Genomic DNA, 18817 nt, shown 5'->3' with positions numbered 1-18817 from the left:
AGTTGAAATTCCAGGCCAAACATAATCAAATATATTTTAAGAAATGGGAAGATATGTTTTCGTGGCTTAAGCCGGGACCAGACGAGAACCGGGCATTTTGTACGTTGTGTAGGAAGGATTTTAGTATTTCGCTCGGTGGACAAAGTGACGTGAGGCAACATGCACAATACAAGGGACATAAAATTAAGGAAAAATGTAATTCTGGAAGTTCAAAAAAACTTTCGAAATACTTTGTTAATTTAAACAATAAAGAAGAATATGACAACAGCACCGCGTGTGAACTTGGTTTAGTGTATCATGCAGTGTAACACAACTTAGGTTATTCCAGTCTGGACTGCGGAAATAAACTTGTGTCCCATATTTTCAGTGATTCCGCGATTGCTTCCAAACTTTCATGTGGAGGCACTAAAGCGGAAATGATAGTGAAGTACGTTCTTGCTCCTGAAAGTGTAAATGACTTTGTGTCTATTTTAAGATGTCCAGAAAATACTTCAAAATTTTTTTCGTTGGCTACCGATGCATCAAACAGAAGCAATCGAAAAATGTTCCCTGTTTGTACTTCGACCCTTTAAAGGAAGTGCAGAATAAACTTCTAGATTTTGTTGAAAGTGCTATGACAATTACTGGTTTGGTGCTGCAGAGCTTAGAAAAGTACAACTTGGATGTAAATTATGTGTCTTCTTATTGTGCAGACAATGCCAATGTGAACTAAGGAAAAACACATTCCATATATCAGTTGCTGCGAAGTAAAAACCCAAATTTACTGAAAGCTAATTGCTCTAATCATTTCATACATAACACAATTAAGTTTGCAGTTGACAGATTAGATGTTGATGTTGAAAGTGTAGTCTTAAAGATATATAATCACTTCTCTGTCTCTGCCAAAAGAAGAGAAGAGTTAAAATCATTCTTTGAATTTCTGAATTTGGAGTGGACTGAGATTTTGAGGCATGTTCCAACTAGGTGACTGTCATTAACACCAGTCATTTCTCGATTGCTTCAGAACTGAGAAGCAATGAAAAGTTACTTCAATAGTATTCCCAACTGTCCAAAATTATTATCTAACATTTTCATGAAAGATGACCCAGAGGAAGCAGTGTTGCCTGAAATCTACTTTAATTTCTTAAGTAATATTGGATGTCAGCTGGAAATTGTAGATGAAACACTGGAAAGGTCTGACTTAAGTGTACTAGAGACTTACAAACAAATGAAACTTCTCAGTTCTAAAATCCAGCAGAGGAGGAAAGACAACTTTTTTGGTATCAAAGCAAAAGTACTCATTAATGGATTGTCTATGCCATTACAGAAAAAGGTTACTGAAGACCTGAACAGCTTTTATAGCAATATGCTTCAGTATCTGCAAAAACGATATGATGTGACAGATGACAATTCCTATGCATCCCTTGCAGCATTTTCTCTACAGGAAAGGATTGAGTTCAAAGTTTTTGAAAAAGCCATAGAAGTGTTTCAGCTAAGTGAAAATGTTTGCATTGATGACCTGTATGAGGCGTTAAGCAGCCATCGAGATTACCTCTGCAACGGTGTGAACAGATACGGTAATTATGTAGCAAACTGGCTTACATATTTTTCTTCAGTACCTGAGTATGATGTACCAAATATTTCCAAAGTGGTAGGATTTTTGTTTAGCATTCCTGGCTCAAATGCTTTTGTGGAGTGAATCTTTTCATTCATGAAAAGTAAGTGGAGTGACACAAGAAACAGATGCTCAACAGATTTAATCAAGGCAGAACTCCAGGTGACAGTGAACTATGAAAGCAAGTCCTGTTCAGAATTTTATAAATTTTCAAAGGATGATGTTCAGTCATTAAAAAGTGCTAAGAGTTCAGTGAAATACAGTTAACAGAATCGGATCGACCAGCCCTTGAAAGTTATAAATATGTAGTATTTAATATTTGTGTGTTCTACAAATGTGTGCTAGGTAATATTTTGTGCATTCTGTAAATATGTAATAGGGCTAAGTAATATTTGTTTTGTTCTATAAATGTGTAGTAGGCCTATGTAATGCAGATGTGTAGTAGCATTTTGTAAGTTGTATAGTATGTTGATTATGTATATTTTATAGCCTCTTAGATGTGAAAAATGTCGTTATAAACAAGCAACAAGACACTCCTTTTTTTATTTTACAAAATCTGGCAGGAGGGAAGTATTGTACAATATTCTGATAAGAGTTTGGCATACCCATGAAACTAGTTAGGCTGATTAATATGTGTTTAAATGAAACGTATAGTATGGTCTGTTTAGGTAAACATTTGTCTGATAAATTTCTTATCCAGAATTGTCTAAAACAGAACAGGCTCCACATTACATGCAACAGGAACACATAACTACAATATCATAACTGACTATTTGATACTCTACATACAGAAATCAAGTTGTGACTGACCATCCTTTGTTTCTCTGGGTCCACAGAAGATAATATTAACACTTTCACGTTTGTAGGAGAAATGTAGTCAATTTTCTGCTAACGTCCTTTCGATATGGAAGGAAAAAATAGGCTTATGATGATATAAAGCTGTGAGTATGTGTGTGTGTGTGTTTCACTAACTTTTGTATGAACTAATTTATTTTCATGAAATTTGGAATGAATATTATACTATTGCAGGTAGATGCACGAATTTGTAAAGTGTGAGCAATATTAGTGCTGCTCACCTTATGGTCCTTAAGTAATGTAGCTAATAAAGCTGGATGAAATATGCAAAGTTTGAGAATGTAATTGTTTTACAGAATGTAGAATAACATGATGACAGTGTCAAGTTTCTTTTAGGTTTCAGTTTCATGGTGATAACTAATGAACCACTGGGGCCAGGCATGAGAAATTTAATGTGATGGCAGATCTTAAACACATGTACACATTATGTATGAACTACTGTTTATACCTGAACAATTACACACGTGGTGATTAGGTGAGTAGTTCTTTCAAATGGACCCAGATGAGTAGAAACCCCTCATCTGAGGGAGCAGATCTAGCTCCTGAAACCCTGCGTTCACTTTTAGAGCATTGGACAATGGACAAAATTCACAAAGCTAGGAATAGTAGGAAATAGTAGACACCTATCATTAGACATTTTGTTCAGGTTGATGACTCACAATATTTTGCAGTAATCAAATTTAGTTCCATTTATAAGAGCCATCCTATTTTATGGATAGTGAAGTGTGTTTGACTGGGTTTGAGGACTAGAAGGTACCGCACAACATTGAAACAGGGTGGCATCTGAACACTGAACTATCTGAATATATTCTTTATTGGGCTAGTTTCAGTTCAAAACTCTTACTGAAGTTTTAGTTACTTTATAAAGCCATGGGTGTTCAACACATCATTTGTTACAGTTCCATCTGGAAGAAATGGCAGACTCAAAACTAAGAGGCACCCTCTCTGCCTGCATCCTCCTAACATATTCTGGAGGCATAATGCTGATTTCCCTAATTGGCACCAATGTCAGCTGGCCAATAGCAGCAGGAGTGGGAGCTGCTATTACATTTGTAGATCTTGTGGGCTATAGTCTTCTGCATGAGAGTCCAGTGTGGTTGGTCAGAAACAATCACATCAACAAAGCCAATGAGGTGTTCAGATGGTTATGGGGACCCAACCATCAGGTTGAGGTAAGATACACATTCATTCTGTTAATTAAATAATTTTCCTGGGGAGTAAATTGTGGCCGCCTCGTAAGGCTGACAACCTTACCGTCATTTTTGAGTCAATCATCTAGATCAGCGATGGCCAACTGGCGGCCCGCGGGCCGCATCCGGCCCGCGACTTGATTTACTCCGGCCCCCTGCCAAGTCTCAGGTTTATTTTAAAAAATCTTAACTTCGTAAGCTCTATTGGCATAGAATTCAGTTTTAAATAGGACGTTTCATTAGCTTACAGCATTTTGCAATTGAGTGTATACGTTCTTACCGAGTTGGACAGTTCAAGCTGTTTTCTAATAACTGTGTTCATGTCATGGAAATCCCAAGTCCCCCAACCCTACTTCTGTAGGGAGATGGCACTGAAGGGAAGACCGTAGTTGTGAAGGATTTATGACACCTTCAAAATAGTAACCATTCCCAGCTTGCTCGCGGCGATGGGATGTTTACCGTTTCGCTCGGCGTCCTGGCTTTTCTTACGTGCCAGTTCTAGCAGAAATGTCTCCCAGTTAGTGCGATTTTAGAAAGTGAAGTGTGATTACAGAGTGTGAGTGTAGAACTGTTTTTCAACTAAAATTGTGTTTGAAGTTATTGTAAGTGATACAGCATGTCAAATAGTAAATTGAGAAAAGTTGATAGTGAAAATAGGGCGTTCAAATCTGAGTGGGAACATGACTATTTTTTTATATTAAATAAAGACCACAAGCCACAGTGTTTAGTATGTTTTCAAGTGCTAGCAGTTTTAAAGGAGTACAACCTAAAGAGGCATTACATGACAAATCATAAACAGAAGTTCGGAAAACACTCTTGTGAATCAAGGAAAGTAGTCTGCGATCAGTTAAAGAAAAAACTTTTCCAGCAGAAATCTCTTTTTACCAATGAAACAAAACAACAAGAAGAAGCTTTGCTGGCTTCTTATTTCGTGACATATGAATTAATGAAAGCTAAAAAAGCGTTAAGTGATGGTGAATTAATTAAGAACTGTGCGATAAAGATGGCAGAAGCTTTCAATGAAAATAAGGTAGGAAACAAATTTCAAACAGTGCCCCTTTCAAAACAGACTGTTACTAGGAGGCTGGAAGATATTAGCAACCAGATATCTAATAATGTGAAAGACATTATCGCTAATTGTTCCTATTTCTCAATTGCTCTCGACGAAAGCATAGATGTTTCGGATACTAATCAGTTACTGATATTTGTTCGTGCAATTAAGGAAGATTTTACAATTTTCGAAGAGTTGTTAAAAGTGTGCTCTTTACACAGCACAACTAGAGGTGTCGATATTTTTAACGCTGTTAAGAGTGCAGTGGAGGAATTCGGTGGTTTTGAAAAATTGTCCTCCGTAGTAACAGATGGCGCTAAATCAATGACAGGGACAATAAGCGGTTTTGTTGGATTTTTAAGACAGAATCAAATTACTGTACCTACCTTGCATTGTATTATACATCAGGAGGCTCTATGTGCCAAATCAATTAAACTGTCTACCACCATGGCTACTGTCACAAAAATTACTAATTTGATCAGAGGAGGAAATCGATCACTCACTCACAGAAAATTTCTGACCCTCTTGGAAGAAATGGATTCTGCTTACGGGGACCTGCTTCTGCACACTGAAGTAAGATGGTTAAGCCGTGGGAAATGTCTGGTACGGTTCTTTGAACTCCGTCATGAAATAGCAACATTCCTAAGAGAAGAGGTTACGAATTCTGCTGAACTGCAGAATGATCTCGAAGACGTCGAATTCTTGAGAAACTTGGCCTTTCTCACTGATATCACTCAACACTTGAATGTCCTGAATCTGCAATTGCAAGGCAAGAAGCAGACAATATGTCAGATGGTTGGCTTTGTTGACAGTTTCCGTAAAAAGCTACATTTATTTAAGTCTGCATTGGACAAAAATAACCTTCTACATTTCCCTTGCTGTCGGAAACTCTCAGAAGAAGAAGAAGGCTTGGAGTTTAGGGACTACACTGAAATTATTGAAGATTTGTCTTCAGAGTTCGACCGACGATTTAACGATTTTGAAAGCTTTCGACCTGATATTTCTTTATTCAGTAATCCTATACATTGTGATATAGAATCTCAGCCAGGTCATCTGCAATTAGAGCTTTGTGAACTTCAATGTGACCCATCCTTAAACACATCTCAGGTTACTGGAATTGACTTTTGGAAACTGCTTTCACCAGAACGTTACCCACTGTTACGAAATTGGGCTCTCAAACTTTGCTCTGTTTTTGCAAGTACTTACATATGCGAGACAGCGTTTTCATCGCTGAAGCATGTAAAGTCTAAGAACAGGAACAGACTTTCAGATGTCGTGTTATCGCATATTCTTCGAGTGGCAACCTCACAATTAGAAGTGGATTTTATATCATTGGTTTCCAGTTTTATGAAACTACAGTGCTCTCATTAAAACAGTGTGTATATGAGGATTTAGGTATAATCATTAGACAATAAAAACTATAATTGGAAGTCTTTTGTGCTCATCCCTGCTGAAAGAGGAATTTGTGCTGTTTTATGGTAAACAGTTGCAAATTTCAAGGCATTTTATTTTTCTTTCTTAAATTATAATTGCATTTTCCCCCGGCATATATAAAACTAAACATAAGGCATGATCTGGCCACTGTTTCTTTATGAAAGAATGCTCTGGGGGTAGAAGTGATAGAAGGCAATAAAATCGATTGGTGAAATTTTCAATATCGGCTTAATATTATTGGTGCAAACGTAAAATTTAAATACATAGGTTCAAATGCACTTGTTTTTACACGGGTTGTGACTGATTCAGTTTGGGGGGCAATACTCCCCGACCACTCGTCTGAAAGAAACACTGTATCTGGCCCCTGATGGTGTTCTATAAACTAAATTTGGCCCTCGAGATGTATTAGGTTGGCCAACGCTGATCTAGATAATGTGGGACCCTCAACGTTTCACAACCCTATGGGCCTTCATGGCCTCTTACAAGGATAGCTTTACCTTTTTAACCCTTCTTACCTTGACTGAATGCAGAAAACAAAGTTGTGAATGTTACAGAGCAGTGTATGGTGCATCAATTACTCAAGCTGTCACTCATAGAGTTACACTAATAGGTGTGCAACGATGGAAAATGAAGTTGAAAACTTTCAGTTCCATAAAAAAGTAAAGTTATCCCCATAACAGGCTGTGGAGACCCATAGCATTGTGAGACGTCAAGGCTCCCAGATATTTCTAGACCATCGACTCACAGATGGCGGTGAGGTTGTCAGTCTTATGTACTGGCCACTCTTTAACCCCAGGAAGGTTCCTGGTGCTCATTCAAAAGTCGACCACAGGGTATATTGCGGCTGGAAAGAATAGGTCAATTGCAAAATCCAAGGACCTCATCAGGAATCGAACCCGTGACCTCCTGGCTTGTAGCATAGTGTCTCAATCAACAATGCCACTGCATTCGAAAAATGGAAATTTAGAAAAGAATTTGTGATCCCTGTTCTCCATTGAATATCTCAATTTTTATTCTGTGTTGCAATGAAGTCTTACCTAATTAATATTTTAATTCACTTAGTGGGGGTGGAGTTCAACTGTGTCCACTCGGCACGGCGGCCACTGATTGGCCTATTGTAGCCTGCCCTCGGTGATTATAATGATGCAGAATTTGGTGGAATGAACATTGGCAGGGGAAACCGAAGTACTTGGAGAAAACCCACCCCAGCGCCACTTTGTCCACCACAAATTCCACTTGACCAGACCTGGGATTGATCCCAGGCCACCGCGGTGGGAAGCCAGCGACTAACCGCTTGAGCTATGGTGTGGTCAAAGTCCTACCTAAGTCCCGATATCACACCATAACATAGTTCAGAAGACGTGTGTAAGTTCTGCACAATCCTGATGGTGACATTTGGTGAAACTGTCTTTTTCTTCAGCTGTCTTTAACTTAGGGTTCCTGCATGCAATGGATGGAAGAATGAAGAGATGTATAGGGATCAAATTAATTAGGAACCATCAACTACTTGAGCGTAATTGGTACTTTAAGCCAAATGGTACCATACAACAACTGATCAGAAGAATAGGCATGGCAATAGTTAACACAAAGTACCACAGTTATGAGCGCCCAGCCATTACAGATGATGCCTACAGAAGTTGACACCCATGGTAAAATTGATTTACTGAGCAAGACTGTTTAGTAGGCAACTTCAGTGAAGGTGCTTTAACTTATTTATAAATGCGTGTGAATTAATGCTGCTTTTGTTGGATTTATGATGCAAACAGACCTTACCTAAGAGAGATTACTAAGAAATGTTTAACTTAGTACCAAGGAAGTTGGCTCAAGCAGTGACTCCTCTGACATGCATTCTGGAAGTGTGCTTGAATCTCAGCTAGGTCGCCAATTATTCTGGCTGCGGATTTTCGTGGTTTTCCTCAGTCTCCTACAAGGCACATGCTAGAATAGTAACTCAGACTATGCCACGGCCATTTCCTATCTCATACTTTGCAGTTCATTATTCACTAATCAGCATATCATTCAACACATACAGTCTAAGTTACTGACAACATTATTAAACAAATCATAAATGAAATGAGTCTTCTTGGGCAATTAAACATGTCAGTTTGGAGTCAATGACCTACATTTCAGAGACTGTCTCTGTTTCCATCATCAGGTGGTGACGAGATATGTGTTGTGCCAATCTGGGCTGCATGAGGCAGTCTCTGTTTCCATCAACAGGTGGTGACATGATATGTGTTGTGCGAGCCTGGACTGCATGAGACAGTCTCTGTTTCCATCATCAGGTGGTGATGTGATATGTGTTGTGAAAATCTGGGCTGCATGAGGCAGTCTCTGTTTCCATCAACAGGTGGTGACGTGATATGTGTTGTGCCAGCCTGGACTGCATGAGACAGTCTCTGTTTCCATCATCAGGTGGTGACGTGTTATGTGTTGTGCCAAGCTGGGCTGCATGAGGCAGTCTCTGTTTCCATCATCAGGTGGTGACGTGTTATGTGTTGTGCCAAGCTGGGCTGCATGAGGCAGTCTCTGTTTCCATCATCAGGTGGTGACGTGATATGTGTTGTGCCAAGCTGGGCTGCATGAGGCAGTCTCTGTTTCCATCATCAGGTGGTGACGTGATATGTGTTGTGCCAAGCTGGGCTGCATGAGGCAGTCTCTGTTTCCATCATCAGGTGGTGACGTGATATGTGTTGTGCCAAGCTGGGCTGCATGAGGCAGTCTCTGTTTCCATCATCAGGTGGTGACGTGATATGTGTTGTGCCAAGCTGGGCTGCATGAGGCAGTCTCTGTTTCCATCATCAGGTGGTGACGTGATATGTGTTGTGCCAAGCTGGGCTGCATGAGGCAGTCTCTGTTTCCATCATCAGGTGGTGACGTGATATGTGTTGTGCCAAGCTGGGCTGCATGAGGCAGTCTCTGTTTCCATCATCAGGTGGTGACGTGATATGTGTTGTGCCAAGCTGGGCTGCATGAGGCAGTCTCTGTTTCCATCATCAGGTGGTGACGTGATATGTGTTGTGCCAAGCTGGGCTGCATGAGGCAGTCTCTGTTTCCATCATCAGGTGGTGACGTGATATGTGTTGTGCCAGCCTGGGCTGCATGAGGCAGTCTCTGTTTCCATCATCAGGTGGTGACGTGTTATGTGTTGTGCCAAGCTGGGCTGCATGAGGCAGTCTCTGTTTCCATCATCAGGTGGTGACGTGATATGTGTTGTGCCAAGCTGGGCTGCATGAGGCAGTCTCTGTTTCCATCATCAGGTGGTGACGTGATATGTGTTGTGCCAAGCTGGGCTGCATGAGGCAGTCTCTGTTTCCATCATCAGGTGGTGACGTGATATGTGTTGTGCCAAGCTGGGCTGCATGAGGCAGTCTCTGTTTCCATCATCAGGTGGTGACGTGATATGTGTTGTGCCAAGCTGGGCTGCATGAGGCAGTCTCTGTTTCCATCATCAGGTGGTGACGTGATATGTGTTGTGCCAAGCTGGGCTGCATGAGGCAGTCTCTGTTTCCATCATCAGGTGGTGACGTGATATGTGTTGTGCCAAGCTGGGCTGCATGAGGCAGTCTCTGTTTCCATCATCAGGTGGTGACGTGATATGTGTTGTGCCAAGCTGGGCTGCATGAGGCAGTCTCTGTTTCCATCATCAGGTGGTGACGTGATATGTGTTGTGCCAAGCTGGGCTGCATGAGGCAGTCTCTGTTTCCATCATCAGGTGGTGACGTGTTATGTGTTGTGCCAAGCTGGGCTGCATGAGGCAGTCTCTGTTTCCATCATCAGGTGGTGACGTGATATGTGTTGTGCCAAGCTGGGCTGCATGAGGCAGTCTCTGTTTCCATCATCAGGTGGTGACGTGTTATGTGTTGTGCCAAGCTGGGCTGCATGAGGCAGTCTCTGTTTCCATCATCAGGTGGTGACGTGATATGTGTTGTGCCAAGCTGGGCTGCATGAGGCAGTCTCTGTTTCCATCATCAGGTGGTGACGTGATATGTGTTGTGCCAAGCTGGGCTGCATGAGGCAGTCTCTGTTTCCATCATCAGGTGGTGACGTGATATGTGTTGTGCCAAGCTGGGCTGCATGAGGCAGTCTCTGTTTCCATCATCAGGTGGTGACGTGATATGTGTTGTGCCAAGCTGGGCTGCATGAGGCAGTCTCTGTTTCCATCATCAGGTGGTGACGTGATATGTGTTGTGCCAAGCTGGGCTGCATGAGGCAGTCTCTGTTTCCATCATCAGGTGGTGACGTGATATGTGTTGTGCCAAGCTGGGCTGCATGAGGCAGTCTCTGTTTCCATCATCAGGTGGTGACGTGATATGTGTTGTGCCAAGCTGGGCTGCATGAGGCAGTCTCTGTTTCCATCATCAGGTGGTGACGTGATATGTGTTGTGCCAAGCTGGGCTGCATGAGGCAGTCTCTGTTTCCATCATCAGGTGGTGACGTGATATGTGTTGTGCCAAGCTGGGCTGCATGAGGCAGTCTCTGTTTCCATCATCAGGTGGTGACGTGATATGTGTTGTGCCAAGCTGGGCTGCATGAGGCAGTCTCTGTTTCCATCATCAGGTGGTGACGTGATATGTGTTGTGCCAAGCTGGGCTGCATGAGGCAGTCTCTGTTTCCATCATCAGGTGGTGACGTGATATGTGTTGTGCCAAGCTGGGCTGCATGAGGCAGTCTCTGTTTCCATCATCAGGTGGTGACGTGATATGTGTTGTGCCAAGCTGGGCTGCATGAGGCAGTCTCTGTTTCCATCATCAGGTGGTGACGTGATATGTGTTGTGCCAAGCTGGGCTGCATGAGGCAGTCTCTGTTTCCATCATCAGGTGGTGACGTGTTATGTGTTGTGCCAAGCTGGGCTGCATGAGGCAGTCTCTGTTTCCATCATCAGGTGGTGACGTGTTATGTGTTGTGCCAAGCTGGGCTGCATGAGGCAGTCTCTGTTTCCATCATCAGGTGGTGACGTGTTATGTGTTGTGCCAAGCTGGGCTGCATGAGGCAGTCTCTGTTTCCATCATCAGGTGGTGACGTGTTATGTGTTGTGCCAAGCTGGGCTGCATGAGGCAGTCTCTGTTTCCATCATCAGGTGGTGACGTGTTATGTGTTGTGCCAAGCTGGGCTGCATGAGGCAGTCTCTGTTTCCATCATCAGGTGGTGACGTGTTATGTGTTGTGCCAAGCTGGGCTGCATGAGGCAGTCTCTGTTTCCATCATCAGGTGGTGACGTGTTATGTGTTGTGCCAAGCTGGGCTGCATGAGGCAGTCTCTGTTTCCATCATCAGGTGGTGACGTGTTATGTGTTGTGCCAAGCTGGGCTGCATGAGGCAGTCTCTGTTTCCATCATCAGGTGGTGACGTGTTATGTGTTGTGCCAAGCTGGGCTGCATGAGGCAGTCTCTGTTTCCATCATCAGGTGGTGACGTGTTATGTGTTGTGCCAAGCTGGGCTGCATGAGGCAGTCTCTGTTTCCATCATCAGGTGGTGACGTGTTATGTGTTGTGCCAAGCTGGGCTGCATGAGGCAGTCTCTGTTTCCATCATCAGGTGGTGACGTGTTATGTGTTGTGCCAAGCTGGGCTGCATGAGGCAGTCTCTGTTTCCATCATCAGGTGGTGACGTGTTATGTGTTGTGCCAAGCTGGGCTGCATGAGGCAGTCTCTGTTTCCATCATCAGGTGGTGACGTGTTATGTGTTGTGCCAAGCTGGGCTGCATGAGGCAGTCTCTGTTTCCATCATCAGGTGGTGACGTGATATGTGTTGTGCCAGGCTGGGCTGCATGAGGCAGTCTCTGTTTCCATCATCAGGTGGTGGCGTGATATGTGTTGTGCCAAGCTGGGTTGCATCAGGCAGTCTCTGAAACATTGGGCACTAGGTCCACATTAATACAAATGGTTACACAAGATCCTCACTATATACAGACATTATAAAAGCTTCAAATCATGCATAAGCTATAAATAAATGAAAATATTCTAACTTAAATGCATTGTAATATGTGTACTTTAACAGAATTTAGCTAAAACACAATGTAATGATGGTACAATTACAGTACACTCTAGATGCAATTCCAGAATGATATAAAATACAATTGGGAATAATCTATCATGTGGTTTCTCTCTAGGTAGAGACTGATGTACAAGAACTCTTGAAAAGAATAAAGGATGAAGAGAGAGAACACACCAACCAAATGAATACAAGTCTGGCCTTTAGTCAGAAATGGAAACAATATCTGAGACCTCAAGTATACAAGCCATTCATTATCATCCACATATTCAACATTGTGCAAATTGTCTGTGGAACCAATCTCTTTATATTCTATTCTGTGGATATCATCTCAGGGCTCAAAAGTGATGGAAGTCTAGACGTCAACCTAACCACCATTTTAACGTCAACAGCAAGAGTAGTATTCATGGCTGTCTCTTGTGTAATGTTAGTGTGGATTGGACGTCGAACAGTTTGCATTTCTTCAGGTCTTGGTTCAGGTGTTAGTGCAGTATTGATTGGTACATTTGTTTACATGCAAAGTATTGAAGCCTGGATATTAATTGGCCTGGTACTCGTATATGTGGCTTTCAATACATATGGATATTTTGTAATGCCACCATCAATGATTGGAGAAATACTGCCATCTAAGATTAGATGTTTTGCTGGGGCTTATATTTTCACCATGAATGATATTGGTATGTTTTGTGCAACTAAAGCATTCTCTTCAGTTGTAAAAACAGTTGGTATTCATGGCATTTTCTGGATATTTGGTGTGTCTTCATTATTATGTTCACTGTTTATATACCTAATGTTGCCTGAAACAAAAGGGCGCTCTCTTGTGCAAATAGAAGAATATTTCTTACAACCAAATGTTCTATGGCTCACAAGAAATAAATGACAAGAAACGAGCAATACAAAGATATAAGGAGGCAAGTTTCGTTAAGACTGCAGCTAACAGCTGAGGTTCAAGGTAGACAATCCCATATGCAAGTAAGACATATTGGTGCCATGCAAACCTTCATGGCATCATAAGTGAATCTAAACACAATCATACTATTAACAACATAATGATTCAATGATGTGTATTGCTGTCCATGGCAGTGGCAAATCAATTCCTGACAGCTTCAGCTGTCATAACTTTCAACCACCAAATAAAAGAAAAATTTATTCAAAAGAAGTCAGTGCCTTTAACTGTGTGGACTACAATATATCAAATAATGGTGAATACAGTTACTCTTAAAAATATAAATATTTATGCAAGTAACTGGAGAAATATATCAAGACCTAGACCATCATTGTTATAAACCCATGCAAGAATTAACATTTAGAGAACTTTGAAAGACCTATGTTGGCACATCCAATTGAAGCCTGAACAATTAGGAAACCAGATAAAAAGAGAGTATTGGCATTATAAATGGTACTTATGAACAGAACTGTGCACACATTACCAATCATAACCAAAACATTTTTGAAAAATTAGAAATGCAGTCCTCACATTTTACAGAATCACTGGATTACTCAGAAACAACACATAAAAAGGAATACAAAAATACTGAAATAAATTATAGCACAAAACAACAAAAACGACGATAGGAACTTTTGCAGATGACACTGCTATCTTCGCTACCCATGACAATACAAGCACAGCTTCCTCTCATCTTGCAAGATCATCTAATCCTCATAGAAGCATGGTTAAACAAATGGAAAATCAAGGTAAATGAATCAAAGTCCACACAAACAACTTTCATCCTCCAAAAAGGTACGTGCCCCCCAGTGCAAATAAATCACATCAACATACAACTAAAAGAACAAGTCAAATACCTAGGAATATCATTTAAGAAATGGCTAGAAACTAACAGGCCACATGAACCAATGGCTGATATGAAGCTCTCAATGCTAGAGTTCTGGAACATTCACAAACGTAGCTTAATATGTAGTTCCTTCTGAATTACTTCGTTTGATATGTCATGTATGCATATTCATAAAAAAGATATATCTGGTAACAATGGTCATATTTATAATTACACAAATATTTTTAATGGTTCCATAACAAAAATAATTAATATATGAGTACATTTCATAATTATTGCCTTTCTGATATTTCATTCAAATGTGTAATAAAATATATAGAAAATTATAATAATGTGAGAACAGATGTCTAATATAAGGTATTGTGGGTTAGTATTCTATCTCCTGACAATGAATAAATCAATATGTATTTGTCGGGCAGTGATCAAAATTTGATTTTATACGCTTTTAATTTAAATTATGTTACTGTGGACTGCTTTTGTTTTAAAGCTGTGGGCTTATTTCCTCAATGTCGATTAACTTTTAACGTCCGAAGTGCACCGATCGTTACAGTAATGAGTATGGTCATCGTGGCCAAAGTATCCCGTTTTGTGCAGTCGGACATTTAAATTCCGCTAACAGAAGGTCGCGCCCTCCGCTAGTAGAAGCGAATGCCCAATCCCATATATTTAGTTTTAAATAGAGTAAAATTCAAGGTACATACCTTTTTTTTTTTGTAGTTATCTGCTTGACGTATATAGAGGTTCACCCTCCGCGTCATGTTACTGAATCTCGCCTTTGTACATTACCTCAGTGCACAAGTGCTCATGAATCATCTACACATGACAAAACCTTCTAAAAGCCGAATATAAATGTTCTTGCAAGGAATTGCATCGAAAATAATTTGGGATAAACAAGTTTGCATGTTTATCGTTTCATATAAAACATACTTCTGCCGTTCAAAAGAAATGCGACGCCAAGCTGCTCACAAGGTTATAGTGTTGTGGTCAAGGCAAATACACGTATGCATAAAATGGTTAGGTAATGTTGTAGTTTTGTACAGGTGGGGCCTGTTATCAAATTCTCGCTAAAACTCATTCTCATGTAAACAAAGATTCAGCAAAGGTTTCCGTTGATAGGAGGATTCTTGGGATCACCAGGCGTTTTCGCTATAACGGATACAGGAGATCAAGATCTTCTATTCGGTCCTCCCGAACTTATAAAAGACCATTCATTTGTAATATAATTCAGAAGGCAGTTAAGTAGTTAAATATTCAGCCGTGAAGTGTTAACCAAATAAGATTCGTTACCGAGCAACGACTAGCAAGCAGATACTGAAGACTTTATTTTGTGTGCTATAATTCTGTATTTCAGCATCCCGTTGCAATTGTTCAAATTAGCGTCCATTGTTTATCTTCTGTCAAAACTGCAACATTTTTGCATTCTACACTTCAACACTACATGTTTCTGCCCCAAACGGCCATCTTCAGGTGTTTTTATGTTACAGATATTTGATTAAAGGGCTAGTAAAGACAACAACAACCGCTGTGGAGGAAGCGCACACAAACCAGGAGCATATGGCGGTCAAAAACTGAAAATAGATCACGAACATGAGGAGCAAGCTGCCGAGAAAAACACCTTGGTACATTTACGAAAATGACGACACCCCGGGTGATGTGAAATAATATGCAAGAGAAATTTTAAAGGATTTTATCTCGTTTTACTTAAAAAGAAGACTACAGCGTGTGATTTTAACACGAATGAAAAGAGTGTAGCAGTTTTTAAATGAAATAAAAACACCTGAAGATGGCCGTTTGGGGCCGAAACATATAGTGTTGAAGTGTGGCATGTAAAAGTGTTGCAATTTTGTCGGAAGATAAACAATGGACCCTAATTTGTGTGTTATATTTACAGTAATCTGCAGAGCGCTACAATTCAGCAGAAAAGGTTTTTATATGTTTTTCAATGTTCACGCTGTCGTTCGGCATTTAACTTTTTCGTTTGGGTACATTATTACACTTATATTCTTCTAACCACTTCTTTAGGGGCCGCGCCATAGCTCAAGCGGTTAGTCGCTGGCTTCCCACCGCGGCGGCCCGGGTTCGATCCCGGATCTGGTCAAGTGGGTTTGTGGTAGACAAAGTGGCGTTGGGGCAGGTTTTCTCCGAGTACTTCGGTTTCCCCTGCCAGTCTTCATTCCACCAATTGCTCCACAATCACCCTCACCTATCATCTGGGGCTCGTACAATAGGCCAGAAATGGCCGCAGTACAAGGGACATAGTCCCAACCTACTAGCAATAAAATGACCGCTTCTTTTCCTGTTCTCTCTCACATATGCAGCCTATTACCAGCGGGCATCTTATTAGTGCGCGACTTTATACGCTGATAGCCTGTCTATAGTACTGCGTCATCCACTAAACAGTGGGATTGACAGCCGTACTTTCTTTTGTGATATTTTAATTTTGAGTAAAAAAACTACTAAGTAATATTGTGAGGTGGATGGCATAGCGGGAGGTGGGGGTCGCGTGATCTCTGTGCTCTCGAAAGTGACGTCAAATACCCCTACTCGGTGCATCAGTGTGCAACGCTCGGTAGACACCCCTTTCCCCTCGGTGACGTAACACTAGACGCAACAGTTGCTACGTAGCGGTAAACAACTCCCTGCAGCGCTGACCAGCAACGCCTTTGCAAACACGGCGGGGAGTCCGTGCAACGACTGTTCCTAGGCAATCGGTAAACACGACCTTACACAACAGTGGTGGCTATTACGTGACTGTTTTCTGTTTTGTCCGTAACGAGGCTAAATAAGGAGCATTGGACACTATTCCACAGTGAGTTACGAATTAGCCAGGAAGTCAGTCAGTCAGTGTTTGAGCAGGAGTGACACAGTGCGGATGGAACAGTAGCCGACCGGAAAGATGAATATAGGAACGTGTTATTAGAAGTGATAGCGTGTGGAATAGCTCCCGTATCGTACGGTGAATACGTGTAGACTACTGAAGATAGAGTGAATAGAATATTGTGTAGGGTTTGTAAAGCGTGTAAACCCGTAGCAGTGTTATAATTAATTGAAGCCAAGACTTGTAGGTTGTTGAATAAACCAATTAGCAAACTGAACGGCGTCTTAAGTGGCAAAGCTCGTTACAGTATTCAGAAAAACATAAAATAAACTGAATGAAACTTCAAACATACCATGACTTCTATTTTGATAAAAAGAACAGGAAAGGGGCCTGAGAGTGTTTTCTCTTGTCAATGGAGGGGGGTTCAGAGGTAAAAACCTTGAGAACCACTACCATAAGTTATTTAGAAATAACTAACCCCCATATCTTCAATGTGATGTTTAAATTTCAAAATTTATAAATTATTGCACAAATTTCAGCAAACATCATGTTAAAATAAGATAACAAAATTATTAGAAATAACGTTTATTCAAACATACGAACATAAATAAATAGAAAATACGCAGAGTTACTGCATATTTTATAATTACAAATAATTCAAAAGCAAATTACAATTACTTTTAATAATTACAATTAATTCTACTGCATAGGCCTGGAACACACTATGAAAACTGACAACCTAAATGCAAAAGCGACATCCGCTCCTTTCATAGATTTTGTCCTTCTTAATGCCGCCAACATCTCCGTTTCGAACTGATCGTCTGAATCAGATTCAGAACTTATATCAAGTAATAGGTGTTATGCCACATTTCAACGATAATAACTGCGTCCTTCACACTTCGCTCCTATCTCACGCTGTGAACGTGCGTCCTGCCTGCGCCTCAACATGCGCCCGGCCTAATGTGTCGAGCAGCGCAAATTGAGCAAATGGCAACGAAACTCGCCGGTAGACTGAGAAACTCAATTTCCAGGCAACAGAACATGCCACTCTTCTAACGAGTGAGTTGCCGCGTGGATTCATTGAAATTACAGTAGCTGTTCCGTAACGCGTTTCAGTGATTCATAACTCAATTTCTAGGCAAAGCAGCATGCCAGTCGTCTAACGATTGCATTTCCGCGTGGATTCTTAGAAGTCAGCTGTTCTGTAACGCGTTTCAATGATTCATTTGTTTGTAGGCGTCTTGAGTAGATAGTCATCCACTGCTGATAATCCGACAGGCCCTGTAGAGCTGTAGAGGACGGGTGATGGTTTTAATCTTTGTGGCTGCGTTGCGGCTGCCAGTTTCCTCGGTGTGCCCTCGCTCTAATTACAAATTATTCTAATGTCACTGAATTTATACACTAAATATTACGTTATTCCACGGGACTCATACGTCATGTAACGGCACTGCTTCTTGAAATCTGCTTGTCACTGTTCCTGCTAGAAGTCCTAGTTATCGGATTAGGTCTTCAAACCCTGAGAGTCCTTGACATGGCCCATACTATATGGGAGATTAACGTGGAAAATATACAGGAAGGACATAGCAAGAAGTGGCCAGTGCGATAAGTGGGCACGAGGGCGCTTATACTGGATTTAAGCCGTGGCTTAATATTCACATACTAGCAAGATGAAGGCTTGCCGCCTTCACGACTGCATTCGCCTTGTCGCTTTGGCGGTTCAACGTGGATCCTCTCGATAATTTCGCCGCCCTCTTCAGCACTACGAGGTTGATCACCATTGTTGTCTACTAAGGAGTGGTCGGCGACTTCTTCACCATCATAATCATTATGAGGACCGTCACTACTGTTGGTCACAAAGGAGTGTTCGGCGACTTGTTCACCTTCGTGAGCACTACGCGGTCCAACACCACTGTGGTCTACTAAGGAGTGTTCGGCGACTACTTCACCTTCATGAGCACCTCAAGACCCATCACTACTTTTGTCTACTAAGGAGTGTTCGGCGACTTTTTCAACTTCATCATCATTACCAGGCTCATCACTACTGTTGCCACTAAGGAGTGTTGGGCGACTTGTTCACCCTCTTGAGAACTA

The 18817-nt window shown here is 41.3% G+C and overlaps 1 protein-coding gene across 1 annotated transcript in view; it reads left to right on the top strand.

Annotated features, from left to right (window-relative positions):
• LOC111870718 (facilitated trehalose transporter Tret1) overlaps positions 1 to 13647 on the top strand; it is a 30345-nt gene extending 16698 nt beyond the window's left edge. Inside the window, exons 5-6 of the mRNA XM_023863219.2 lie at positions 3349 to 3621; positions 12234 to 13647. Of these exons, the coding sequence (XP_023718987.1) occupies positions 3349 to 3621; positions 12234 to 12995 (1035 nt within the window). The 3' untranslated portion in view covers positions 12996 to 13647. The remainder of the gene's footprint in view (positions 1 to 3348; positions 3622 to 12233) is intronic.
• Positions 13648 to 18817: the final 5170 nt, after the last annotated feature.

Source organism: Cryptotermes secundus, unplaced genomic scaffold (genome assembly GCF_002891405.2).
Source record: "Cryptotermes secundus unplaced genomic scaffold, Csec_1.0 scaffold161, whole genome shotgun sequence".
Classification (NCBI taxonomy): domain Eukaryota; kingdom Metazoa; phylum Arthropoda; class Insecta; order Blattodea; family Kalotermitidae; genus Cryptotermes; species Cryptotermes secundus.
This window is presented reverse-complemented; position numbering and strand designations above follow the sequence as displayed.